Below are 27,954 nucleotides of genomic sequence, written 5' to 3'. Positions count from 1 at the left end.
TGTTAAACAAACTTTGTTTTATTCACACAAGGCAACGCACACATATTGCGGACAGGAGGCCAAACGGATATTCCAATTAAACAGATCCCCTCTTCTCAACACTGCAAACTCTTTAAGATGATTTTCTGTAAGAACCGCGATACCTCTGTTGACCAGTACACATCCACCTCAGACCCCAGACACAACAGCAGCAGAGCCTTGGTCTGAATCCCACGTTCAGGCGTGCCCTCCGTTGGCAGCCGACCGAAGGCGTGACAGTGCCGCCGAAGGGAGCTGCCAAACCTCGGGCGTGCTCAGAACCTGCCCCAGCTCTAGTTCCTTTCCTTCATTTCTCATTTTCACCAATTCAAAACAGTTTCAGTCAGCTTGATGTAAAATTTAACTGGGAAGAGCCATGAATTCTAAAACATTATTCGTTCATTCAACAGATCCATCACAGTGTTCAATGTAAGCAAGAGTAGTGCCTATTATTTCTTAGAAAATGCATAGATAAAAATAAGAAAAAAAAACCCATCTTCCTATCAGAAAATAATTCCTGTAAGAGATTGCAGCCGCAGCCACGTCCCACTCAGCTCTCCTCTCTGAAGGACAGCCTGCAAAAGACTTAACACTGTTCCACAAGTCCACGAACAAAACCTGAAGTAAAACGAACACGGAACATTGCTTTTAAGGTTTACTTGTTACGGAAACAATCTGATTTTTTAACATTGTCATTTCTGTACCAAATTAAAACAACAGGCAATGCATTTCTCACATCGAGGCGGGACGGAAGACCGTGGTTTCCCCAAACACGTCTCTGCACGGTGATATTACAGACAAATTCAATTGTTGCTGTCAGCTGACTATAACTTAGACATAATAGGTTGCAAACTCATACTAGAAGAAAATTTCTCTAGCACTGATATTTTCAACACCCATGAAACAAATATATTACAATAAAATTCTCATTATAAAGTTGCACAAATTCCTATGTTAACCAGTAAGAGTTTATATGAAAAAGCAGACGTTATCTACCCTTGATTCCTGATATAAAACAGCAGGTAGAAACCTAATGTAGAAATCTGAAGTTAGAGAAATCCTTTGGCAGCATGTTCAGTTACAATCAGGCCTTAAAAATAAATATGATAATGTAAAGAAGTATGAAGAGGAAATACAGATCCTATTAACACCAAAACCCTCTAAATAGACTGTTTTAATAATTAAATTATTTTACACTATCTACAAATTGCATATCACAGAATTAGGAAGAAAAGAGACGACAGAAGGACAAATCCTGCTTTTATAAAATTTCAGGCTTTAACAGTACGCATGTATGTGGCTGTGTAGAAAACCTCAGACAAATGAGTATATACACGTCATTTATAGTTCATGATTAAGTGAACACAATCAAATCACATCTGCCTAGCTGTCTCAATTTAAGATGTTCAAGATTTCTGCTGGACCAAAGTTTTGAATCTAATTAAAATAACTACCTTAATCTCAATCTACTAACAAACACGGAGAATCTATAGAAATGAGAGCAAGGTTCAGATTGACTACACACCAACTTGGAACAAAGGAAACTCCTACCCAAAAAAATTATAATCTCCAAACAATAAGAATTTTGAACAGCAGCATTGAAATTAATCCTTACTCTTAAAGAACACAAGGAACGAGTTATCAAAATACTTCAGTATTGCCATGCGTGTTATTTATACTGAACTACTTCAAGGGGAAGGATAAAGACAACGTAAAGTCACGTCAAAAAGAAAGACAGAAGCTTCCTTCCAATTGCACAAATTTAAATTAAAAAATGATTTCAGGAGCAGGTAGCAAATACCTCACTGCATAAGCACGAGGCTGCGAATGCAGAAGGCCATGGTACTAAGTAATTAAATCAAACGCAAAAGAAATGGAGGTGGCACTGAGTGAAGGTGGCTTTTGACCCAACAACAGTCCGATAGCTCTCGTTTGGTAGAAAATTTATACACCAAAACGGACTTATTCAGACATTTGGGAGTTTTGTGCATTTAATCAAGTTGATTTTATCAGTGATCTGCTTCCATTATTTTCCCAAGCTAAAGGTTATTACTCACCATCAAATTGTTAAAATAGGTACAAATATGACTATGCTAAAGTGAGTAGGTAAATAGGAGGAGAAAAGTGATTTTTTTTTTTTTTTTCCAGAGGTTGAAACAATAGCAGAAAGAAATCCCACATTCCTGAAAGCTAATTCAGCTCATCTGCTCCCCTTGTACAAACCCCACCCATTAAAAAAGTGCATCAGGGAAGAAATTCTTAGATTTCTTTTCTCAGCCGCCAAGTGCTACGCTGCCACCGTTCCAAGGCAATTCCTTTTCTCAAGTCACGCCTGTCATTTTCAATATGCAGCCGCTCCTTGTATTAAACGAGGAGCGCAATCCCACCCACAAAGCACGTGTATTCTGCCTGCACAGCCTGTGTGTTGAATACAGCTTTTTCAAACGGTTCAAGAGTTTCTCTGACTGTAATCGGCGTTTATCGAGACATGGAAATGGCGGCAGAGAGAGGAAATCCAAGAGAGGCAAGAACCCCCTGGTCCCGTAAAGACGAATCATGTTCCACTCGGCTCCCCACTGGAAAGGGAGCAAGGCGGATTCTCACAGTCTTAAGCTTCAAACATTCTCAAGCCTTTCCTTTACCACAAGGAACTACAACCCTCCTTCACTTCTAAATACATCCAAAAAGGAAAAGAAAAGAGATTCTGTACATGTTCCTGGCTCAGCACCTTGTATCCAGAGTGCCCAGCCTGTCAGCCGGGAGCATCCCTTGCCTGCTCGTGCTCGCAGCACCGCCTCTGCCAAAAGACACCAGCGACTTCTAGCAAAACCCCACCTGCTTTCTTCAAGCAGAACACATCAGAAGTTCTCTGCCATTTCCCAAAATCTAATAGTCAGCACTGTAAAAAAATCCCATTTCTCATATTTCTGTAGGTACATGGTCCTCACCATCACAATATCAGATCATTTTCTCTTCCAGCTCTCCTCTGCTGAACTCATGCGGTTGTTCCAGTTATGCAGCGCGTTATCGCATTGTAAAGCTCGCTACAGCAGCGCAGAGAGGTGGTCTCTGAATCTGCAGAGATTCTCTAAAGCCACTGGGATAGATCATAGTAAGAAACCAGAGGAGGCAATGCGTAACGAGAGCAATGCGTAACAATAATTAAACATCCTCAAGTTTTCATAAACACGTTTAAAAGAAAATTATTTCTGGACAATCTTTTAAGGTTCAGAAGCGGTGTTTCTTGCAACCACTGAAATAAGGGCTCAAAGTAATCTGAAATTATTTAAAACCATCAGCTAATCTAGTTCCGGCTATCTTTATGCAAACGCTTAACAATCAGATCCGATGCATATTTTTAGCCTGCATCACCCTAATGTAGCAAGTCGGGTTATTTAAAAAGGAAAAGGTATTTTGATATCCGTGACAGGTACTCAAAAATAATGAGGTCAGGCAACCTTTATTCATTAATTCAGAGACACGAGCCGGTTTGTTTTTAAAGGAGAGGCTGTTGATGGTAATTTGTTTGTTGCTGTAGAACGGAATGAGCGGGAACTGCCACGGGATAACCTGGTCCTTGAGGCAAACTCGATGTGCTGTTCTGGTAAGCCGACATATCCACCGACATTGCCATCTGCTGCTGGGTGTAAGCGGCTGTGCTGGCGGCTGACGCAAGGCCGGCGTTCTGGTTCACGTACGTCTGGTTTAACACAGAATCTGGTCCTGGGCTGTAACAAGACAAACCAAATCTAACTCCGACAAGTTCATGTCTATTCATCTGACAAGCAGATTCGCAAATAAGAATACTGCTTAGTCCAAAAGCCACCTGTGTATTTTCAAAGCGATCAAGACCGGTATTACGTGTCACTGTCGATATACCAAGAACACACAACCTCTAGACAAAGTAGCAAAGGAAGAAGGCGATTTAACAGTGTGCAGAAGCGGTACCTTAAATAGGCAGCTTGAGCTGGCTGAGTTGCTCCAGAAGAATTTATATTCTGAGGCAGAGACCTCAGCTGCCCCATCTGATCCGGTCCTAGGCTATACCCTGGGGAAATGGTGACTTGGTGAACACCCTGGATCATGTAGTTTCCACTAGGTGGCTGTACGGGATATGACTGTAAATGAAAAACACCAAAAAAACCCCATCAACAAACCATTGCACACCTTTTATTTTCAATTAAGCAGCAGCAAATGTGGCACTGAATACCACCATGATGAACAAATACGTTAGGGTTCAAAGGCTGAATGAGCATCAATTCATCTTTCCAACAAAATTCTAAAACCAAAACATGTAACTTCTCATAACACGTTTTAAACAGGCGTCCTGTGTTTCATGGGCAGATACTTCTTTCAGAATTACACTGCCAACAAGGTCAGTGCTTAATACCTGAAAGAACCACCTTTTGTATCACGTGCAAGACCTCCGCCCCTCCCAGAAACCTTATTTCTTTCTCTCTAATTTGCCTTGTCTTTAAAATGTTCCATCCTTACATATTTTGATGCATAGAGTTGAGTAGGAAGATGGGCACCATATGAGATTTGTTATTTAACACCTTTTGGAAATTAAACCATAAGAATATTAAGACTATAACACAAAAGGAAAGCAAAAACTTCATTTCCTTCTATTTCTGGTTTAAGATAACGCAAGCCTTTACTCAAAATTCAGATAGAACAGGTGGTACGACATGCTTAGTCTACAGAAGTCTACGCTGCTCATGGGTTTTGCGCTAAGCTCAGCATGGTTAGCGTTACCTTGTATTTTTCACCGCTGGAAGAAGCATGCATCTTGGAAGAAACAGTAAACTCCAGTTGCCTTTTGGCTCAAATTACTTTTCAACCTCCAAATATAATGAATTTTCCGTCGCTACCAGCAGTTAGCGACATGGAATGACTTTTAACTGACATATTTTCAGATCTAGCGGTTGCTATGGCAACTATTCTTTTCCCACTGAACAATTAACATTAAAGTAAAATTCACTTAAAGTAAAAACACTCATTCTATGCTTTCTCCAAAAAGGATCTTTAAGAAAATCTCTCTTTCTCCACCATTTTTATTTTCTTAAGACACCAATATGGCGCATTAGAGACACTGTATGATGGTTTTGAACGACCACACCCCGATACAACACGTTCATTTCTTAAGGCAAAAAAAAGAGAGCTAAAACCAGACTAGTGTTTCTATATTTAGAAAAAGTACACTGCACTTGTGCTAAATGCGCTAATATTAAAGTTCACTCCCATCCCCGCTATTAGATAACAAGGTAACATTTTACTTTAAGACTGAGGACATGACTCACAGCAAGAATACCCACCAAGCTGCTGAAACACACTATTTTAACTGTAAAAAAATTAATCACGGAGGAATCTGTTGGCATTTCCAATATGGCATCCTTCTGTTAAGCAGAGCGAAATTAACAGCTACACCTTATTGTACAAGCAGGTAACTGCAAACTGAAGTACCCTGTTGTACTGCCTAAGTGGTGTTTTATTCTGAAGGCTCTAAAAAGTCACCAGGCAATGTCAGGTTGTTCGTAGGCTAGCAGGAAAGCATACACTTTATTTCTGCTGTCATCTCTTTAAATAGAAATCTATATTAGGAAAGTCTCTATTTGCAGAAAGGAGTACTGACCTGCACCGAAACACCAGAAGATGTAGGTGGGTATTGTGCAGGATGGTGGAGTTTTGAGTAGGCTGAATACATCGGTGTTTCATTCATCAGTTTGTTATAGAGCTCCAAAGCTTCTAGAACTTTCACGTTCAATTCAGATAATTCTGAATGCTTTCTGTTTCAAAACAAATACATGCAAACACTAAGTCTCTCAAACACCTAATCTTAGACAGTATGAAAGAAGTGTGGTTCATTAAACAGTTTTGCATATGCAAGAAAAAAACCCTTAAAAGGTCAATGGCCAATTTCTTACACATCTATATTGTAAAATTGCCATTCTGTTTCTTACACCCATGGGACTGGAAGGAGAGTCCAAGTGGTGAACAGCTATCCTTCCCTAGCTGCAATAAGGCAAGCACCTCCACAGGTATTAGTTCGCTTTTCTTTTCACCCTCAAATATCCCTAGGAGTCTGAGAGGAAAGGGTGAAGTATCACTGAATAGATTTTCCTGTCATGGAGGACAGTCAGCAGCAGACTGAAATTCCCAAGCTCTAGACAGATTGCAAACGGCTACAGACAAGAAGTGCTACTATAAAATGCACGCAGTAACGTATGCAGTAAGTTCTGGAGATCAGCAATCAAATCTTAGTGGGCCCACTGGGACTTCGGTAGCTCAGTGTTAAAAAAATAAAGGTAGAATTATCAAAATTTCTTTCTTCCAAGACTTTCTACTTGGGAGATGAAAAAAAGTATCAGAAAAAAATACAACTGTACAATTTGAAGCGAATCACAGTAAATAACACAGAAGCTACGTTCTGGCTCACCTATCGATCTCTTCTAGTTTTTCGTCTATCATTGGACCCATCTGTTGACAAATATCTGTGGAAACAAAAGCGTCAAGGTAGTTAATGTCTGGCACAATTAAAAGTTTAAATGCAGCCAAAACTGACTTTAGCCAAGTACACTAAAATAGCGTAGGAAACTGGAGAGTGCACCGAGTTATCATGTGTGTCCTGTTCTTCCAGCCCAGACAGACAGGAAAAATACTTTGGCTACTCTGCTTTGTCATCCTCTCTCCTCTTTCCCTCTACCCTCTCAAACAAAAGGCTACCGAGGAAAAACATGCGAAATTCTGCATTTCTGCTCGCACTGCGCAAGGCCTGTGACTTTCATCTCCTACTGGAATATCAAACCTGGACTGCCTACGGATCCACCTCGATCTGCTGCACTGCAGAGCTTCCTTCACCTTCCCTTCTTCCATTCTAGGAAGACTCCTTTTTTGAGGTACGCTCAGTTGCTATTACACACCTTGAATTAACTGCCTCTTAAGTGAACTGCGCGTCCTCTCCCCTTCTAGCCAGCGGTATTTTGGAGAAATTTTGACACAAAATGAATTGCTTATTCCAAGCAGAGTTTTGATAGGCGACTGGATCTTGCAAACATCAGGCATTGTACACTAGCTGGGAGCTATGCAAATTACTCTGCTAAACACAGAGTTGGCTTGGCAACTATTAAGAAATTTAGAGTTATACATAGAGCTGCACGCTCCCACTGTGAAACAGGCTATTCTACAGCCCACCATTAGTACAGACCACGGTTTCTCTAAGCTTAAAATAAATGCAAAGAATTACCAGCTCAATCCACAAGAAGTAATTGTGAGAATACAAAAACTAGCTAACTTAGCGCTCAAAGTACCTTCTGAGTCTAGAAGATCTGGCGAATCAAGCTTTAAATCTGTAGGATCTATACTCTGAAGCACCTGCAGTGTTTTATCCATTTTATCCTGAAAGGTGAAGAGAAGGTTAAGAACAGTTATGGCTGAAGCATGGCAGAGACTAAAACAGTCTCTATAATTAAAACAATTTTCAGATTAAAAAAAAAGTTCTTGATATCAAAAGAATTATCTGCTGACATTCAGCAACAAAAGAATGTTCCAACCAATGTTAAAATCCCAGCCATTTTTTGTATTGAAAGTGACTGCATACCTCGTCTATATAAACTGGCTCAGGTTCTGCTTTCTTAATTTCTTCTGTCGTATCCTCAGGAACAGAATTTTTATCCACAGTTGCTGAAAGAACAAACATTAGTTTCTTTTCTGCAGCTGTGTTATTATGCTAACTTAAAACACACATTTTCCCCTTGCTTGCTATCAGATCTTTATATGAGAGAGAACTCTGAGTAAGTACTTTAAGCAGTGATGCACCTAGCTGCTGGAGAAAGGAGAATGGGTTTGCCTAGAAAACGTTCCAACAAGCTGCTTCCTTTGGGCTGTCAGCATGATTATGAACCCAGGCCCAGCAAGGGAAAGACTCTTGAGTCATATTAGCATCTAAAACCACCTCCAACACACGTACAGTTACTTGCAGCCAAGTCGTAAGTGTTAAGATCTATTTTGGTATCATGAGCATGAATAAAGCCAACAGTGTGATTCTTACAAACCACTGACACGGGTATGAATGTTATTCCATACTAGGTCTGATGCCTCAAAAGAGAGTTTGACATTTTAAATGGCAAGTTACTGGATTCATACGTAATACGTTACTGACAAACAATTATGGTAAGTTGAACTGAATTTCTGTAACAGGAAAAAGGTAACAGAAGAGAATCAGAAGATAGAAATCGTTGAAGTGAGCTACAGCAGTGGCATATGCTTGCTTGCGTGTTTGAAACAAGGGCAGGATTTCTTCCTGAATTCATTCCTTGGGCTGATTTCAGGAAATTATTTTGCTGATGGGCTAATTAGCAGTTCCACCATAAGCCCCCCATTTTAAAATAATCTGACAGTTTTCAGTAGCTAGACTTACCTGCCTCAGGTTCCACATTTAAGTCAGAAGTCACAAAATTGGATGGAAACAGTCCTACTCCTCTATGATTTTCACCTTTCCACCAATTGGTGTCACTGGGGAAATAAAGATGTATTACAAAACTCTGAACATTAACGCTAGCGTCAGCAACAGATTCTGGGCTTTTGACAGAAAACCTGTGATACGCAATTCACCGTTACCCTGCGTATCCCATAGCAAAGGCCAAGGAGAACATTTGCAGAGATCAGCAACAAAGTCAAAGACAGGAGCTGGGGCAGATGGGTGGGGAGGAGAAAAGGAGGGGTCGGGGGAAGTAAAACTCATTCAGCAGCAATCGCTCAAAATTCAACACAACTCTTCAATTCTTCAGCTTGGTTAGATGATAGCCCATTACAGCTTCATCTAAAAGTTTACAAGAAGTACACAAGCGGGGACTAACTAATTGATCTGTCACAGTCTATTAAATTAGAACAGCATTAACAGGGAAGAAGTTCTGCTTCTTAGCTACCATTGGGGCAACGGCAACACCAACAATAATGATCTGAAGTATTTTTTCTTCAGTTTTATTCTTAGCAAATGTGATGCTTGATAGCCAGAGATTTAACCATTTCTGGAAGTAGCTGGAATTTAGTGCTGTGATGCATATGTATATTCTTATGACATATGTTATAGCCAACTACAAACAAATCGGACCTACACCACAGCTCGAACTACCCAATGTAATACAGTGAGGCTCTCCCTGCATCAGAAGTGACTTGAGGTCAAAAACCTGGGGTATGGAAAGAATACGGGAAGATAAAGGGATCTGAGGGAGGCCAGAGTGACAATATACATTTCTGTGGGGAAAATGCATCAGAGGAAAAAACTGATACCCTATGAAAACAGTTTTGGAACAAAGGCACCTTCATATGAGTATACATGATACCTGTCATCCAAAACAAAAATAATTTCTCCACTTTTAAAGGTGAGCTCATTGTCCTCGACGGCTTCAAAGTCATACAGAGCTCGCACCTTCCTCGAGTTCTGATTGTTTTGCTGAATTTCTGCAGATGGGTACAAGGATTTAGTGTCCATTTGTTGCTGTTTCTGCTCTTGCAAAGACAATTCGATAGCTACAATTAGGAGAGGGAAAAAAAACATTTGTGTATTTTATCCCTGTATACAGAGGCAGTTTGCTTACCTAATAAAAAATATTTGTTATATTATAAACATGTCTGTATCTGCTTCTCCAATATTTTAAGTTTAAAATCTTTGCTCCAAACTACTACCCGTGTTTCAACAGCTTTGCTCTGCCTTGCAAGAGGATTAAAAGACAAGACAATCACAGACAAGTTATGCAACATTTTAAAAAAACCTGTGATTTTCATGGTACAGGCCACTACTTGAAGCAGCGCACGCACTACTAATGCGAGTAGTGTCATTAGCATGATCAGAAATACTGATAAATTCTTCACTATGACACCTCAACAACAATAACTACATCCTACAAAGAGGAGAAAGAATAAAACATTTAAGTGTTCTGATATTTTTTTTTAAACATCAAGATGAAAGCTAAAATAAAACACATGGGTACAGAAGGGAAAAGCCCAAGCTCTCTGGAGAGAAAGCAGTCACCAAACAATGTAACGGCTATGTGATGGGGAAGAATATATCTGACCCCAATCCTCATCCACGAGGAAAACACCTTGAATGACCTAGAATATTAATTCCCAACCTGCTGTGCCCTTGCTTTGAATTCTCTGCAGCAGAAGAGAATTCAACTTCCGATTTCCATGCATTTTAACAAGACTGCTAGAGCACAAGCCTAACCCAAGGCTGTGACTAGCAATTTACCTTTAGCTATATCTTCATCTTCTTTGTTTTTACTTGACGATGAACCATTCTTAGCAGCATTTGTGGTAGCCTGCAAATGCATTAACAACAGAATAAGTTCGGGCTACAAAGGAAAAAGAAAGTTCTATGATATACTTAAAAAAATTAGTAAGAGGTTGTTCCTGGTTAGCTGCCTTACTGTAGTATTTTGTCACTGAATCAAAATGACCTTCTAGAAGAAAAAAAATATTACTCTTCAGAATGTCAGCCAGGTTTCATTTTGTTTTCAGCAAGGAACAAAGTAAAATAAATGAACAGATCTAATTTAAATAACTTATCTCATTTAAATAAGTATTTTAATGACTGCCCTTTCCACCTTTGTCTTCCACCCTTCCCCTCAAACGGGAAGAAAAGCTCTTTGGAGTTCTACGCCTGCAAAGACATGGGTTATTAAGCAGCAGCCGGACTTGCTGAAAAGGTAGATCTCTCTCCATGTGAGATCAAAGAGCCACCCTCCCTCTCTGCTGGTGGGACAACAGGAAGGAAGAGCAAACGTACACGGAATTGGAGGCTGCTGAATTAAATAATACGAGTCTTCACAACAGCACAGTGAAATCAGACTTAGAGTTTTCATTCCGACAAGGAAGTCTTCCCGCGCAAACCTCATTTCAGACACTAGCTGTGTCTAGGACTTTTCAATGGTCCTAGAAAACAATTCTGGAAAAGCGTACCAAATACTAATAAACCTCAGCTTTGCTTGTTTGAAGCGTAGCGTATGAGGTAGAAACATCAAGATGTCGTTTTATATGTATTTGTAGGAAAGGAGGCATAACTGATTGCCAGTACTCTAGATCTTCCATGCTTCTGCCATATGTTTTAACACATATCCTACATTTAGGAGTGAAAACATCTTTGTGGAGGAAGGAAAGATTGTAAAACTAAAAAAAAAAGAAACCAACCTCTGTTTAATACAGAGCAAAGTAAACTTCATGTAAGGAATAGGTAATAGAAGCTCTTGTTCTAATTTTCAGGACTGATCTTCACCTGACTCGCAATTAACATGAAAATACTTAGAATCATCAATAATAAAGTGTGGGGGGAAAAAAAATCCCACCACCTGCCATCATATCTGCCAGCTAGACGATTAGACAGAATACACCAGCAGCAGTAAAATACAAAGGGTGAGGTTAGGGATTGGAGCACCGCACCTACTGCAGGGCTAGGACAATTCCTGACATGGACAGGTAACTGCACAAACGAGAAACGGGGACTCGGAAAAGGAAAGCACAGCACAGAGCATCTTCAAAAATGTCTCAATTGCAGATATCGCCCTTTGTTTTGTGAGACACTGAAGAAAACCGAAGGTATGTGCTCCAAGTCAGCAATTAGAACCATAAAACACCGAGTACAAAGTGTGGGTGTAGAATTGCTTCAATTTAAGGTGGTGACAGCTCAATGAAGCTCTAAAAATGATCGGAAGAAAAGAAGGGTATAAAATGAAACACCTCATAAGGGCATCATGAAATAGCCTTTACTCTGTTCTTAATTTTCTTAGGAAGGCAAGGACATAAAAAAGCAGAATGAAGAGAAGTGAACCTCAGCATGTGGAGGCAACCAAACTAAAACAAGGATCCTACTCTCCTCTGATGGAAAGCACAAAAGGTCTCATTTGGACAGCTTCTCATTTTGTTTGCTGCCAGGAATGAGGAACTTAACAGTACCTGCGAACCAGCTGCAGGAAAAGTTACACCTTCTTCTTTTAAAGATTTAATAGTTGCAGATATCAAGCTACACTGTGGGTCTTTCTGAAATTCTTCCGACCACTCCACCATTAGAGTTTTTAGCTTTTCACATACTTTCGGATGAGCCTAGAAGACAAAATTGCAGGTACTTCAAAATGAACAGAAACAGTTGTTCCCTCTTGGTAAAACTCTGTTCCCCAAATCATTTTACTATAAATATCCTTAATAATTAATAATTGTCTGGATTAAGAAAATTTGGAAAAAGAGAGCCCAGAACACATGGTCTTTTATACAATGACTCTGATATTACAGATAGCATGCTTCGCTTCTAGACCACCACCCTTTCATGGGAAAGCTGGCACGGCTCTTTCCAACACCATTACTGCCATCCAGCAACAAGCTGCAGGTAGTTCAGACTTCCCTGATTCTACCAAACAACTGGTTATTTTAAATCAGGACTCCTTCAACCCTTACAGCAATCCTCTGAGGCAAATTCTCTTGCACGGCCAAAGCTTAGATCTTACAGGCAGCTCACCTACCCATACTGCTATTATTTTATTACGGTTAATTTTAGGTGTTTAAGGAGTGGTTAAGGAAAAAGACAAACTTTTTGACTTTCCAGATGTTGGCCATGTTTCCACCGCAATAGTTTTGAAGAAATACAAGCGATCTATCACACCTACCACACCACTTTTCTGCACCTCTACATTAGTTACCCTCCATTTTACCTCAGTTTTCTATTAATTACTTCTGATTTGCATTGTTATTCCCTTCCCAGCCACATAAGTTGGCCTAACGTAAGATGCTGTCTTTCCCCACAAGACAATACCCCTTTTATGTAATACCCTTTATGACCTCTGCTGTCTTCTCCTCAGATGCCAGAACACGTTTATCCCTGCTGACTTCTCAGGTGATAGAATCTCACCTAAAAATGATCTTTGTACTGTCTCTGTATATACATACATATGTATGTCTCCTTGATCCAGATCCTCTCACAAAAAGGGACTACACATTATGCATTACGTACAATGCCACCCAGCTCATGGGACAGTTTCTGCTATTAGCTCCTGAATTCGGAGCTGAGGTGCAGGGGACAGTCTGGTTAAGGAAGGTATTTGCTTGCAGTGGGGACAAAGCAAGACTGAGTTCACACTCTGCCTGCAATTCCTCTGGCTCCCACATTCTTCTCTAGCCTCTTGCATGAAAGAGCCTCTACAGCTCCCCTTCTTCCACCCTCATCCACAGGATTTACAGCTACCCTAAATCCACATAGGACCACTGATTTTTCATTCAACACTGCAAATTTTATGTGCTAACAACCTCACCCAAAGTGATAATCCACCTTCAGAAAAGCAGGTCAGTCATGCATTACTCTACTGCATGGCGAAAGCATACTCTTTGGAGTATACCTCAGTCACATTAAACAGCTGCTGCTCGTAATCCTGTAATAGCCTTAAAAAATTGATCAGAGCAAACAGAACAACTCTTCAACAGAGCAGCTAATGTATGCAAAGGTCATGCCGACACCACGATGGTAAAACATGGACCAAAGCACTTCAGGCACTTCAGACCCATGCACTTTCTGGTTTTGTTAACAGTTCATGAAAAGACTATAGTTTGAACCCAAAGCGTCCAAACTAACCTCAGGATACTTGCTGGTGCATAAGGGTTCTGGGGCCGGCTGGGCTCACTACACCTCTTTCACTTGGCTTGTCTGGGTAAGAGCCTGGGACCACACAAATGCAGTGCGTGGCCAAGGTTCCCCATTTGAGCGCAGTTCAAATCATCATAAGCCTGTGCCTCACATGTAGACATATGCTGAACAGTAAGAGCGTTGACAAGTTTGGGCTAAAGCATGCATTTAATCAAAAGAAGAGATGCAGCTTGGTAGGCTCAGCATCAGCACAAACACATTTGTTACACTTGTTTGAACTAATTTGCTTTTGGAGAAAAGGGAGAGAGTACAATTTTATCTGCCCTCTGAAGATTATTCCTCCAAGTGGGCCAGGGACGTGGGTAAAACTTAAGTATTTCCCAACAACAAAATAAATTATGCTCCAGTAGACCATTCTTCAGTGGGATTAAAGGTTTGTTTTTATGTCCACAAGTGCTGTCAGACCATGAAGGTCAATGTTCTATTTCAGAATGGACCATGGCTAATGAGAACAAAGGGGAGGACTTTAAGACCTATTTTTCCATACAAAGCAAGAAACAGAAGAGCTGTGAACTCATTTTGCTTCCCAGCAATTTTATTAGTTTCCTTAATTGCTTTGCTCCACCTCTGATGATTCCAGGCCTCCCATATATTTGAAAACTAACTTGTTTTTAACCCATTAGCCTTTCTGTCTTCAACTGGAGCAGTAATTAGGGGAAAGCTGATTCTGCTTATTCAATTCATTACATCCAGATTTAGATCCCATCAGCTGCTTGACCCTAACCATTCAGATGTTCCTTTCTTGATTACCTCCTCATTCAGCATTCTGAGAAGCTCTAGAAACTAAGTTGTCTGAAGACTTTATCCTTTCCCTTGTAAAACCGTAGTTTAACTTTCTCACAGTTTTCCCTTTGCATTTCAGCCCATGAATTTCATTCAAGCCAAATAAAAACCCTCTGCAAGAAAAGCTGCCTTCACCATTATCAAATTAATCGAGCCTAGGAAGAGTCATGGATTTTAATTAAAATCGCTTATTTAATTTTGTAAAATTTGGAGTAGGTATTATCAGCCTGTCAGTTCTTCAATACATTACATTTTCATAGTAAAAATTAAAGCACGTGAATTTCAGTGATAAGACAAAGCCAGCAGGACCTGCAATTGCACCAAAACTAGAAAATGCATATTAACTGCAACATTAGTTTTGCCAATTCTTTGCTGTGCTGAGACAAAGCCAAGGAGTTACCAAAATAATTCTCCCCCAGTACATAAGGTTATAAAAAAATTACCTTATTTATTATACCTCGAGCTTCACTAGCAAAATCACGAGAACATACTTCTAAGTGAAATATTTTTCCACAGTTTGATACACAGGCTCCTAAAAGCTGACAACAGAAATACAATTGTGAAAAAGGTATGACAACAATGACAATAATCCAAAATAAAAGCATACATAAAGAGAGTCAAATTTAATCCTCTGGTCAGCACGCACACTCTGACTGACTCCTACTGAAAAGATACAAAGGTATTAATTGATCAGTACACATTTAATAGCTGCATTACCTAAAAGAATACAAAGGGGTTTGAAAATAGTGATAGCCTACTCACTGTAAGTGCTTGCAAAGCCACATGGGGAACTTTATGATTTACTCTCTTCATGATGGCTTTAAGGCAATCCTTTGCACTGAAAAAGGAACAAAGAAACTATTAGTGATAAATGTGACTGACATGATCTGTGGAATGAACAATCCCAGACACCCGAGTTGGGTAAGCAAACAAAATTGGGTCTATTGAAGGAAATGTAACCTAACCTAAGCTTCTCTCAGAGCTAGTCTGGAAAAAACATTTAACAACTTGTTTGTTCTTATACATGTGCTGGATTGGAACAGACTCCATTTTTACACTGGCATTTTGTATTATTTTCCACAGAATTACTGACAGGCCATAAAGGGAGCAATTGCCATTAAGCTGACAAAATGGATTTGAAATAAGCAATGAGAGAAATGTCTCCATCTAAAAAAGGATGAGGAGCCATGACGATTAAATACTCGGTTATTTTACTGGCTACTGTAAAGGGTCTCTATGGATTTCATTTAAAAATCATGCTCCCAGGTTGTCAGCTCTTGGATCCCATTTTCAAGACACCAAGGATATATAAAGATTTTATAATTTGTTTCAGCAAAATCTGAGGTAAGTATAGAATAATGACTAGCACTCTAAATGTTACTCTACTAAGGAGTTTCATACTTAAAAGGAGCATTAAAGACACACAGCGGCTACATGGGCTGAGGCATATGTAAGGCTTCATTAACTCTATTATTCTGAAGCCCTAAAACCGTGAAATCTCTACATAAAGAGCTGATGCAGTATCTTTACAACTAAGATCACTTGCAGTGTACTCGTGCTGCTGTATTACCAAAGCACAGCGATGTCTCCACAGGGCTGCATTTCTCCACGTCGCCTAGCAATCTCAGCTCAAACAACCCGTGCTCTGCCCCACTGAGGCTCTGGCTCCCCAGCCTCTTTACGCAGGCACAGGTGAAAGCCATGGATGAAGGTGGTGGACCAAACACCTACCGTCCCTTCCTACAGCAGTGCAGTCCCCTGCTCTTTGTGACCGAGGCTTTAGCAGTCATAAAGTGCTTGGATCAAGGACCAATCTGGCTGAGCACGTCAGTTTTCAGCCAGATCGCTGCCAAGATCAGATTCACCAGAAATCCATCGCACAAGGCACTAGAGGAAATATCTGACAAACCTCTTCAACACAATTTCTCTCTCCTGTCAATTTAAAGTTGTCATGGAATTGCAACCTTAAGCAAAGCTTAAAAAAAAGAGCCTGTGCAGAAATGAAATCAAAACTGTTGCACTGGTAACATTAACAAAAAATAAGTTTGTTTCAAGGTTTTGTTTTGTTTCAAAAGATGTCTGTTTCAACGTATTGTGCGTACAGCAGTGGGAAAGACTTTACACCGATATATTACACAAGATAATAAACTGCATCCATATTCACATTTTGGCTTAGAGCAGTACTCTGGTTTTAAAACAAATTTTCTGATCATTCCCACATGTCGCACATTTAGTTCACGGTAGAGTTTTGCGCACGCAAATTAATTTCCTTTTGGAAGAAACCAAGCCAGAAGCTCCTCTCTGCACACCAAATGTGTTCCAACCTCTCAAGGAGCCGTTAAGAGTCAGAGCCAGCGACAGGATCTGCAGACAAATTTGCACCAATGCTGCTGTGGATATGAAGTTTAGGAGAAAAGATTAAACCTGTTCTGAAGGAGGGGGTAAAAAAAACCCCCAAACACCCTGAGCTGCAAATTGGATGGACGCAGTGGCTTCAGTCCCAACCGCTCTGGTTTACTACTCCAGCCCTATCGTGCCGAGTTCCTTGCTGATGCACACACAGCCAGAGAAGTACAGTTTTAGTCCTAATATTGAGAGCGTTTGGTCATAGTTAATATGGAAACGATCCAACAAAGGCAACATAGTTGCTGTTAAGCTATGCGTTTATTTAAGGGTTGGCAACAATATTTATTATTTTCAGAAGATGGGTCTTAGTGAAAGGCAGGAAGGAAGAAACCTACACAAAACTGAGGTAAAATATGATAGCAGGAGTGGCATTTAAGATGCAGAGTTTAGGATTTTATTGCACATACAAAAATATATATTCAGCTTTAATTATATATTTTATATATATAGTTATATATTTTGCACGTGTAATTGCAAAAAAAAACCTTAAATTTTTTTACAATCTCCCCCAAAACAAGTAGATTTAAACCAGCCCCCTCTACAGACGTATTTTGGCATTTAAAAAAAAATAGATTTTTAAGAAAGGACTCAAAGGATATTTCACACTTTTTTTTCTTAAGGACTAAAGATTCCCAGATTGAATAGATGTGCTGTTATGCCCTGTGGGAGGTAATTAATACAAGAACTTTCTTGGTATAATAATCTTAAACATATGTAATCAATAATAATTCTAAGGTCACGTAAGAATTCAGCCTATGCACTAATCCAGGCTTACTTCAAAATTTAAAACATCATATCACTCAGAAAAGATTACCTTAAAATTCAGCAAATACCTTTGGCCATTACAGGATCACTGAACTACCACTATGCTTCTGTATTACCGCTCAGGCTAAACTGATTCAAATTGTTCTGTGTTTTGATCCCCATTTTCCCCCCATTTTCTCCACCATCAGTCCCATTCCTCCTAATGAATAAACACAGACCAATGCCTCATCATAAATGGCCAGCTGTCCTAGCTAGATAGTTTTCCGCAAAGAAACTAGTTCACTTTTTCCTACTGGCACAGTTGCTTCTCAAAATTTATGCAAGACCATTAAATATGAATAACTTGGTCTACTGTGCTAAACTCTATAAAATTGGAATGTGCTCAGCGTACAGGCATTGATCTACTAGAAATCCTGTCGGAACATTTCTTTCAAAGGATTTTACAGCCAAATACATACACTTGTAGAGCTCGCAGAAGCGTCACATTGGTAGCACTTTTTGCATAGCTGACTATGCTGAGCATTTTGAGACACCGTCTCTCTGAAACAGTATTCTTCACATGAACATGAAAACACATGTAGTAACGCTGAGGTACAGCTTACCCATTAGGAGTACTTCCAACTTTGTCGCATATATCCATAATAAGACCCCAGTCCTCACTGGTATTATATTCATTTGTAGCCTTTTCTATAAAGAAAAACAAGATTGATTAAGTGTCATACCCTATTAAGTCGAGATTCTGGTCAACAAATGCTGCCTTGGTCATACCAGGAAAAAAAAGACTCCACATACAAACTACTGAGAGGCAGTGTCTTCTACAGATTAGTGTCAATTCTTGCTATCTTGTGAAGTGTTACGTACAGTTTTCAGCACTGGCCTAACAGATATGATAATTATTTACAAGATCCAAAAATAGAAACAACTCTTGAAGTGTAAAACAGTAAGCGATGAAAAAGAAACTGCTTCTGTACAGTTTGTTTAGTTACTCCAGGTTTAGGTCATAGCGCTAGAGTTTACTCAAGGTCTTCTAACATTTGCATGCTATTAAATATTTCATATGGATGTTCCATGGAGAAAAAACCCACCTCTTTTGGACTCCAGAGGAAAGCCATCTCCTCATTCAACACACTTATTAAAATACCTTTTTCTGCTAGATTCTTTAGGAAATATGAACACCACAGCAAGTGTTGAGAAAAATAAATGGCATGGAAAGATTAATAAAGAACACAGAGGGGGGCAACAAAAACCAGACTGCTCTGTTGAAAGAACATATCCCAAATTCATATTTGCACCATATCGTTCTATGTATTAACTGATAAGGCTTAACCTTATTTATTTGTGCTTTCCTTTTTAAGTTTTTATTAGAGCCATGTTATTTTAATCACATGCAAAATTTGCTGTTTATAAACCGTAATATAAGTATTTCATACATTGCACTTGCTGCCTCAGGATTTAATTTTAACCTGCCAATTTAATTTTTTAACTAAATTCAAAGATAAGTGCTTTTAGATTTTTATGTCTGACGTTAATCCCATCAGAATGCACTTCATAATCACGGTGATACCATGATCGGTACTTTTACAGAATTCTACTTTGGTAAGAGAAGCCACTAAATCCCCCGGGAATGAGTATTTTAAAGACTATTCAGTAGATTAAAGCAGAACATAATGGTCACTCCCTGTTAAAGTGATGGTGTTCTGTGATAGCAGCTGTTCCAAAACCACAAGGTTTGCTGACAGCAACACTACCGCAAGATAAACCCAATTTCAGGTGCACAAATAAGCATCTTCTCTGATAATCAGCTTCACTACTTAGTTTTGCAGTTAAAAGTTGCAACAATACTCAGGCTAGCTCAGCAGAATGCCTTCCACCCAGAAAACGCAAGCATAGCAGCCAACAGTGCCCCTAAAAAACCTCTTGTTACAGACATAAAAGCAGACTAAGAAGGAGGAATGGAGATTTGTAATGCTGGCCATGGGTTACCTTCACAAGTTTAGACTATTTAAGGGAAGCAAATACTGGGTTGAAAGCACATTCCTACAGCACAATCTTCTCAAAAAATTACCCAGAAAGGAGATAATTGTTAAAATTTTCTTTTACGTACATCAATATCTTCAGGATACTAAAAATTCTTGGCTTATTCTTGAAAATAAATGAGCCCCTGCAATTTTGAAGACTGAAACATTCAATTCATTAAAAAAAAAAAAAAGGCAAACCAAAACAAGCCCCATATGCACATTTCCTGGATATGTGAACCCTAAGTACTGAACAATCACAAAAGCACAGCGTAAGGCAATGTTTGGTGCACACAACTTCAGCCTGGTGTTTCCTATGAAGTTCTGCCAGCTAAAACTGCTTTTTAAAAGCATCGCCTTGGACGTCTCCATCCCCGGTGGTGTGAATCCTCCCATCAAAACTTGTCAGTCAAATTAATCCATCTCATCAAATGACAGCAGCCATCAGTTGTGTACATAAAGCCAGCCCTCCAGTGACAAATAGCACCAATGCCTATAAAAACAGAATGGGCACATTACTTAATCCCACTACCTGGCGTCACCCTGATCTGAAACCTGTTGCCCCTCTGAAATTCCTGGACTATTTTAGGGATGCCTTTTTCCACAAGTCCCCCTCTTCCACCAGCAAAGAGGGAGCAGTAAGCAGTAAGAAATAGCAGTAGGTCAACAAAAAGGCATTGAAGCCAAGAAAAACTGAGGTTGTGTTTCGCACCTGAGTTTTCAGAACCATAAACCACCACCAACAGCGGTGACCAACAATGCATTTGGGCCTTGTGGAGACCTGGAAGAACCTACTGACTCAGGAGGATGCAAGCTCAGCTGACACTGGGGTACTTCAGTACAGGTGGGTACAACTAGTGAAGCAAGCCTCAAGACACATATTGCCATACGTGTAAGCTTTGTTTATCGTTTCATACGCTCCAAAACCCCAAACCCAGACCTCCAAACTTTCCTCTTCCTACCCTTCCTTCTCCTTCCCTCCATTACTATCCTTTTAAAATGGGAAACAAATCAAATCAGGCAAGTTACTTTTGGATAAGTTATGTAAAAATGATAACTGCATCCACAAAATATATGTAAGATGCTTTGAGAGGACACACCTATCTGATTCGCTATTAAAAGGCACCCTCTTCCAAAATACCACAGCAAACAAACCAAAATAGTTACTTGGACCAAAATACATAGGAAATTTAAAATTACTTTGACTGTTTACAAGCCAGTCAAACACAAGCTTGTAAACTGACCCTGCAGCGTAAACACTGGGAAACCAAGCACCTGGCTTTGTCCTTGATGTCATGTAGATCCGAATAAAAAGATCGCCACAAAGAGTGCCAGAGAAGGAACAGGGTAAATCAAGCCTAGCGGCGCAGCTCTGTGGGACTCCAGCTCCTCCAGCCTGCCTTTGGGGACGCATCAACAGCTCTCCTCCCTTTCTGGTGTTTGTTACATAGACACAGGTGTCGCTTTTGTCCTCTACAAAAGACTCAAAAGCACTTGCCAAGGACACATTAACGTTTTCAGGACACTTACAGGAAATCACAATCAGCTTTGCCTGCCCTGACAGAGGATGTCCCATGCTACCCTGATCAACGCTTCCACTGTCAACGGGAAGGCTTAATGTTTACCAGGCTTCACGGAGTTGTCAACTCCACACCTTCCACACCTTGAAGAACAGCACAGCTACCACAGTGCTTGGTGCTACTTACTCACAGCTCCCCTGCTTTTCCTCCTCTCCCCCAGCCAGCACGTTCATACGCGGAGGCATATTGCATGCAAACTCCCTTCTCTTGTATCTATGCAGCCTGTTCCAGGAGCAGATGCGGTCCCGGTGACAACACGAAGGCTGCCCTATGGCAAACTCTTACAACTTTTGAGGTTTTCTTCCCTGCCAGTGTGACAAATTTAACAGCATCTGTTTTTTTGCTTAACATGAGCTCCAGCTGAAGAATAATCTTGAAGGAGAATTACTTCACAGATGCTAAGACACAGACTTTGATCAGAAGAAACAGATGTGGGAGGATGCATTTTCCAAGATTTTAAGTGCTAAGAGAATATAAACTTTAAAAAAAAAAAAGCTATGATTTATATTCTGTAGTCCTCCAATTAATGAAGGAACACTAGACTTGAGCTTATTTTAATAGAAATAACGATAAAAGCAAAATATGCTTCTTTTTATTGCTGCTTGGTATATTTTTAAAAACCCACAAAGAATTAAAAAACCACAATTAATCACTTTTAACTGGATCAGTTCCCTGATCTGATTTGCCATGCAGCTGCATGAAAAACTATGCCAACACAAGAGAGGAGATCGCACTAAAATGAGCAGCTGGGAAGGGGATGGGAAGTGTTTACTGATATTACTGCCAAAAGAAGAAATGCTTGTCAAGCTACTGCCTTCAAACATTGTCACCAGCTCTTCCAGAAAAAAAGGTAATGCTTCACCACGGCATGCCAAAGTCAAGTTTTTCAGGACCCTCCCTCTAGCACACAACATCCAAAAGCACTGCTGCATCTGAAAGGAAAGCTGAACGTCCCCCTTTCCAGCCTGACTGCACTCATGCTTTTCCCCTCTATCACAAGAAAGGGATGGGTAACACACTGAAACAACACCAAAAGACAGGAAAAAAAAACATACTATGAGGACTGCAACTGGGCAGCACATGGCAATCCTCAAAAGCATCCCTGTTTACATCTTTTCAAAGCATCAAGTCCTTGGTCTCCAAAGACCCTGGCATAACGTCAAAGACCTGCATTCATAATGAAGTGGGCTACAGCACGTTCCCTCTTACAGGACTGGAAACACCACGCAGGGCTTGCAGCCTCTGTACCCCACAGCCTTCGTACAGCACCTCTCTTGAGGCCGGCTGCCTTTTCAGCAAGGCACAATCAGCATTGGGACCCCTTGGGTTTGCAAATACGAAAGGAACACAGCCCACTTCTAATACAACGCTGAGAATTCTGCAGATACATCTAGGTTCTATCTATACTCACAATCGCAAGCAGCAAGGAAAAACAACATGAGCAACTGGGGGAATCTTATAATACCTATATAAACATGGGAAGGAAGAAAAGAAAGGGAATTGCGGGGACCTCGCAGTCCCCAGAATGCCCCAGGCATGACACGGGCACCCCAAAAGTTCTGTGGAAATCTCTGCCAAGGTACCCAACACGACACACTGATTCCTACCAAAAGTACATTGCCAGTTACACACACAGATTTCTCACCAACCGCTTCTGCTAGAAATCTATATCCCATTTACCATACAGCATCAGCATTTGACACCTACACGGCAAAACCAGCGATCCTGGTCTGATGATTGCTTTACCTCTATGCTGCCTAGCACGTGACCTTCAAGCTTGCAAAATATTTTGCTACTTCAGTCCTGAATTCCCCTGAGCCATGCTTGCCAACAATGCCAAGTAACATGTCATTTTAAAACAAAAAAACAAACTAGAACTTAACTTTTTTTCCACCTGTGTCAATTTCTGTGCTAGAAACTGAGAGAAAACAAGCACTCAAGCACTCATTTAGCACAAAGAACTTTCCAGTTTGATATGGCATTTGCTAAAGACGGTGATCACTAAAATAAACATTTTCTAGAGACTAATTTGCCTCCTGAAGCTATGTGAAATAAAATCTTGTCTACACATAAATACTTCAACCTTTCCACAAAGCCATTCTAAGTATGTAAAAACAGAGTTCATATATGAAAAGCAAAAGACAAAAATAAATTGAGGACTGCTCTAGACTGCTGTTTTTCAGAAGATAAAGTCGAACCACATGGATGAAACCCAGAAATTTAATCCCACATGCCTTCATTTGTTTGCCTTAACTTTGTATAGCCACATTAGAAATTTCTAGCTTTAGTTTAATTAGTGACTATAGACACGATGACGCTATAATCATATGACTTGCATTTCCTGTAACACTGCATAGCCCGCTTGGCCCTCGCTGAAAAGGAAGCCCTACTTGCAATGGTCCCAGGGCCCTACATGTCTCACTGAATATTGGATTCTAAAAAAAAAAAAAAAAAGGTATCAAAGTGGAATATTAAAATAACTTTTTGCAATGTAAATCCAGTTCACCAAGAAGGCTTTCTGAGAGACAGTTTTTGCTTAAAAAGTGAGTCTGACATTTTGTTTCATTGAATCAATTGGCCAAAAACCTGAAAAGCAAACAATTCTGTTTGTCAAACAATCTGCAAACTACAAGAAAAACATTGAAAAGACTAAGGAGGGATTAACAGAGACTTGTACTCCAGAGCCTGGAAAGCACCAAAACGAAACTTCCTAACAGTCACGTATTATGTAACAAAAACAAAACACCCCTCATAATATAATTAAAAACAACAAAAAAGTTAGGCTATAAAATAAATATAATCAAGGCAGGATGGGAGAACAGACCGGTAATAATCTAAAAAATGAGAAGGCATTGCTGTAAATTTGCAGGCTCAGAATTTAGGAATTTTAATCAAATCGAGGTAAAGCCACGGACTGAAGACTGGAAAAACATTGTCCCTCCGTTTCAAGAAAAAAAAAGAAACACCCAAAAAAAGCCCAATTAGCTTGTCCTCAAACATCTGCAAGACTTTAGACCAAACGTCGAAGAATTATTACAAACCGAGAAATGAAGGGGAAACATGGTGGATTGTAACAGAAAGCAGCTACTCTTCTAGGCAAGGACATCTTATCCAAGGCTAAATCTAACATCAGTTGTCTGTTCAGATTGCAGGGAAACATTTCATAGGACGCCACGTGCAAGTTATTAGCTACAGTTCTTGGATCACTCTACATCTAATATAAGGTGCTCTAATGAGGGTACGGAGAGTGTACTCCTCAAATGCCTCAAAAATTGATCTTGAAATCAGTACTAATAATATATCCTGTCTGACACTGACAGCAAGGGTAAGGGTCTTATAGGGAAGCTGGCGGAAAGCCGGAAGGTATCATCAATAAAAGGAAAGGCTAAAACATAAGCAAGGGCAAAGTTAAACCCTTGAGGACTGGATTAGGTAGAAAAAGGTAACAGTAGGACAAAAAGCAAATTCACACAATCAGAGTCTATAAAAGATTATCCTAGAAACAAAGCTCTCAGTGGTTGGAAACAAGAGGAGGAGGATGACGAGTACGCCAAGTTCTAGCACAAGAGGACCCAGGCTACCATGGTAAGGCAGCCACAAAATGGCAAATACAATCCCAGAAGGAAACCTGCCAGGTAAATGTTTCAGCAAAGCAGGAGGAAACACGAAATGCTATCACACAAGTCACCAGCGATCCATGATGTGGTGTACAGTTCTGGATGCCGGTCAAATGACACAGAAAAACACTTCCTACTCCATTGGTCACGTCAACAATCTTATGCAAGAAGGCTAACTAAACAAAAGATGAAAGGGAGTAGGCTTGTTCTCTACTGAAGGAGCAGCTACTTAAGAGATGAAGGTTATTTGAGAGAAAGGACAACGCTGGGAAAACAGCAAGTGCATGTGAACAAACTAGGAACAGATTTAGACAGGAAATTAAAAAGCTTCTAACAGTCTAAAGAACAGAAGTTTTGGGGTATCCTCTCAATAAGAAAAACAGATGAAAGAAACCGCAATCCTCTGAAACACTCCTCCATAGGTTAATCTTGCGACACTGCAACTATATACAAAGCAACCAAAGCAGACACCAAGGAATTAAGACTCTGCACGGCTCTGCTGAAAGGCAGACATATGGGTTTAGAACCGAGAATGCAAACACAGCTGCAGCAATTCAAAAGAGTGTTTATCTACATTTTCTAGAGGTGCCCCAAGAAAAAAATCAGTACTAAACGTACGGTCTAAAGAGCAAGCTGGATCAACCTCATTGCTTGCTGCTAACTAAAGTGGGGTCCTGTTCTGCCCAGTAACCTCTGCAGTGTATCCTGCTCCTCCTTTTCACTGCCATTTCACAGCCTTTGTGGAGCGGATTCAAGTCACCGAACTTCCAAGTTCACCACTTTTATAGCTGATCCAACTCACAAGCCACATACTTTCTTCTGGAAAGTTGGTTTTCTGCCAAAAAGAGTTGAATCAGCTCAATGGTGAATCAAAGAAAAAAAAAAAAAAACCACAAAACCTGGGTGAATGGGAATGTGGAAAGGGATCTCTCCTTTCCAGCAGCATCAGGCCATCGACTGGGCTCAACTATTTTCCTGGTATCTTTTTAAGTTTTTAAATGAAAAAAAGAAAAGAAAATGTAAAAAGTTAAATCCTGACAGATGAAAAACCACTCACATCAATACTGCCAGTTAAAGGACAGACCATTCACATCTGATAATTTGATATTCTGGATGGTCTAATTTACAACAGAACAACAACTTCTTAAAAAGCTCCTAATGGCAAACAGAAATTTTTCCTGGCAAGGGACTGTAAGATTTAGCCTCAATAATTACAAAGTTCCTGTTCTGTTGCACTTGTTTAACTGTAATAAGTGCAGACAATTACACTCAGCACATATAAGGCAAAATTTAAGAAAGCGCAGGTGAACAGGCTGCCACTTTTGAAGTGCTATAGTCCTGAGGTTCTTGAAGAATTGAGGTTTGCCAAAGACCTTCTGCACAGCTGTGAGAGTCCCCAGATCAAAAAGCCCTCACTTGTGCAAACACATCAGTTGTGACCATGTGAAAGGTAAGTCTGGCAAAACACACATAAAACTTCACAAGGTATTTGAAATAACTGGACTATACGTAGCTGGTGTGGCAAGTTTCTACTTTCATTTCAGTCACAGGTCAACATTAAAAAGTCTCATGATGGTTTGTGAGAAGAAGAAAGGGAATGATTTTATTACACGAACTTTGCAGACACATTAAGAACACAGCACAACTTATACGCGAGAAAAAAGAGAGTGTGGCAACACGAGCACTCACAACCACCTCTTCCACCTGTATACATCCCTGGCCTCGACAAAAATCCCAAGAGCTTTGAATTTTTCTCTTACCTAGAACTCCAGTAGAACAAGAAACAAATCTGACTCTGATAGCTAACTTAATTTAACTGCTTTTCCAGTGGTTCGATTCAGATTAGGCATTGTTTAAAAAAAAAAAAGCCCAAAGAAACCCTAAAAAAGCAACACACTGAACAAGTTTGACACTCAAGAAAGCACAAGGCAGAGCAGAAGCACAAAACAAAACAACTGAGTCCTCGTCCTGTCGATGGCACCAACTCCAGCCAAAGTTGTCTCATGGTTTTGTAACGGGAAGAAATGTCAGCTCGGGCTCAGGGCTCCCAGGTCAGCCTCCAGACGAAGCCTCAGTATCGGGTACCCAAAGAACCATAAAAATGGGTTCCTGTTGACGTTAAGAGCTGGTTTACACCCGTGAGTCCTATGCCCAAGTGACAACCTCTGCACTGCGCTTCGCTCCACTGAAACCTCACGAACCGAGCACGGTGAGGCGGGGGCTGGAGGTGACAGGGCACCCCACAGCCGTGCCGCAGGTGTAAAACTTCGGAAGTTACAGCAAGAACTGGCCGCAAAACCCTTCCTTAAGCTGCGGAGGGCCGCGGGGGCCAGGCGAGCCCCGGCCTGCCGCGCCGGAGCGCCGGCCGGCCCCGTTCCGTCGCTCCTCTTCCTCCGCCAGGAGCCCGGCGCCCGCCGCGGGGAGGAAGAGGAGGAAGAGGAGAGAGGGGGAGGCCGCCGCCCCGCAGACACCGGCCCGCCGGGCCCAGCCGCCGCCGCCCGGCCTCTCTGCCCGCGCCCCGCCGTCCCGCTGGCTCACCCACGTCCTGCTCGAAGGGGTTGGAAGCGAAGAGCGGCATCTCGGCAGCCCCCGGCCGCCCCGAGGCCGTGACACCCGGTCCCCTGCCCGACCCGCCGCCGCCCGACCGCCGCCTCAGGCAGGCCCCCGCCCGAGGCCGCCCCGCCGCGCCTGAACGCGTAGCAGCGAAAACGCCGCGACAGCACGGCGACAACGCGCCGGTCGGGCGGAGGGGTGGGGGAGGGCGCCGGTACCCACGGGGGGAGAGCGGCGGGGAGGGTGGCGGGGCGAGGCGGGGTGCGCTGCGGCGGCGTCAGGCGTTCACTAGGGCACCCCGGCGGGATGGGGGGGGGCCTCGCGGGGGGGCGGCTGTGCGCCGAGACCCCACCCCTCCAGCTGCTCGTGACGTCACGGGGTGCCATCTTGAGGCGGTGCCGCCGGGGTGGGCGGTACATCTCGTCATCCTCTTGTTCTCCGCGTGTTGGCCCCGCGGCCGCTGTCGTTCGGTGTTTTCTCCCATTTCCGGTGCCAAAACCCGGTTTTAAGAGCTGCCTTGAGGACACGGGCTG

At 41.2% G+C, this 27,954-nt stretch overlaps 1 protein-coding gene across 1 annotated transcript; it reads right to left on the bottom strand.

Annotated features, from left to right (window-relative positions):
- On the bottom strand, positions 1 to 27,554 carry STAM2 (signal transducing adaptor molecule 2). The gene is made up of 14 exons (XM_075092727.1): positions 27,407 to 27,554; positions 18,259 to 18,343; positions 15,248 to 15,323; positions 14,929 to 15,024; positions 11,968 to 12,114; positions 10,268 to 10,337; positions 9,360 to 9,546; positions 8,435 to 8,529; positions 7,616 to 7,698; positions 7,326 to 7,413; positions 6,455 to 6,509; positions 5,651 to 5,804; positions 3,967 to 4,136; positions 1 to 3,746 (listed from the first exon to the last, which is right to left on the bottom strand). Exons 1-14 carry the CDS (start codon positions 27,444 to 27,446, stop codon positions 3,515 to 3,517), a joined length of 1,578 nt encoding a protein of 525 aa, XP_074948828.1. The 5' UTR covers positions 27,447 to 27,554; the 3' UTR covers positions 1 to 3,514.
- Between the last annotated feature and the right edge of the window lie 400 nt (positions 27,555 to 27,954).

This window comes from Phalacrocorax aristotelis, chromosome 5 (genome assembly GCF_949628215.1).
Source record: "Phalacrocorax aristotelis chromosome 5, bGulAri2.1, whole genome shotgun sequence".
Taxonomy (NCBI): Eukaryota; Metazoa; Chordata; class Aves; order Suliformes; family Phalacrocoracidae; genus Phalacrocorax; species Phalacrocorax aristotelis.
The sequence above is the reverse complement of the archived record's forward strand: the minus strand, read 5'-3'. Positions and strand labels throughout refer to the sequence as shown.

Coding starts and splice junctions, on each gene's coding strand:
- STAM2 (XM_075092727.1), bottom strand. CDS start 27,446: ATGCCGCTCTTCGCTTCCAACCCCTTCGAGCAGGACGTGG. Junction 7,699..8,434: donor AAATGTGGAACCTGAGGCAG/GTAAGTCTAGCT, acceptor TTGTTCTTTCAG/CAACTGTGGATAAAAATTCT. Junction 6,510..7,325: donor AGATCTTCTAGACTCAGAAG/GTACTTTGAGCG, acceptor TTGTTTCCACAG/ATATTTGTCAACAGATGGGT.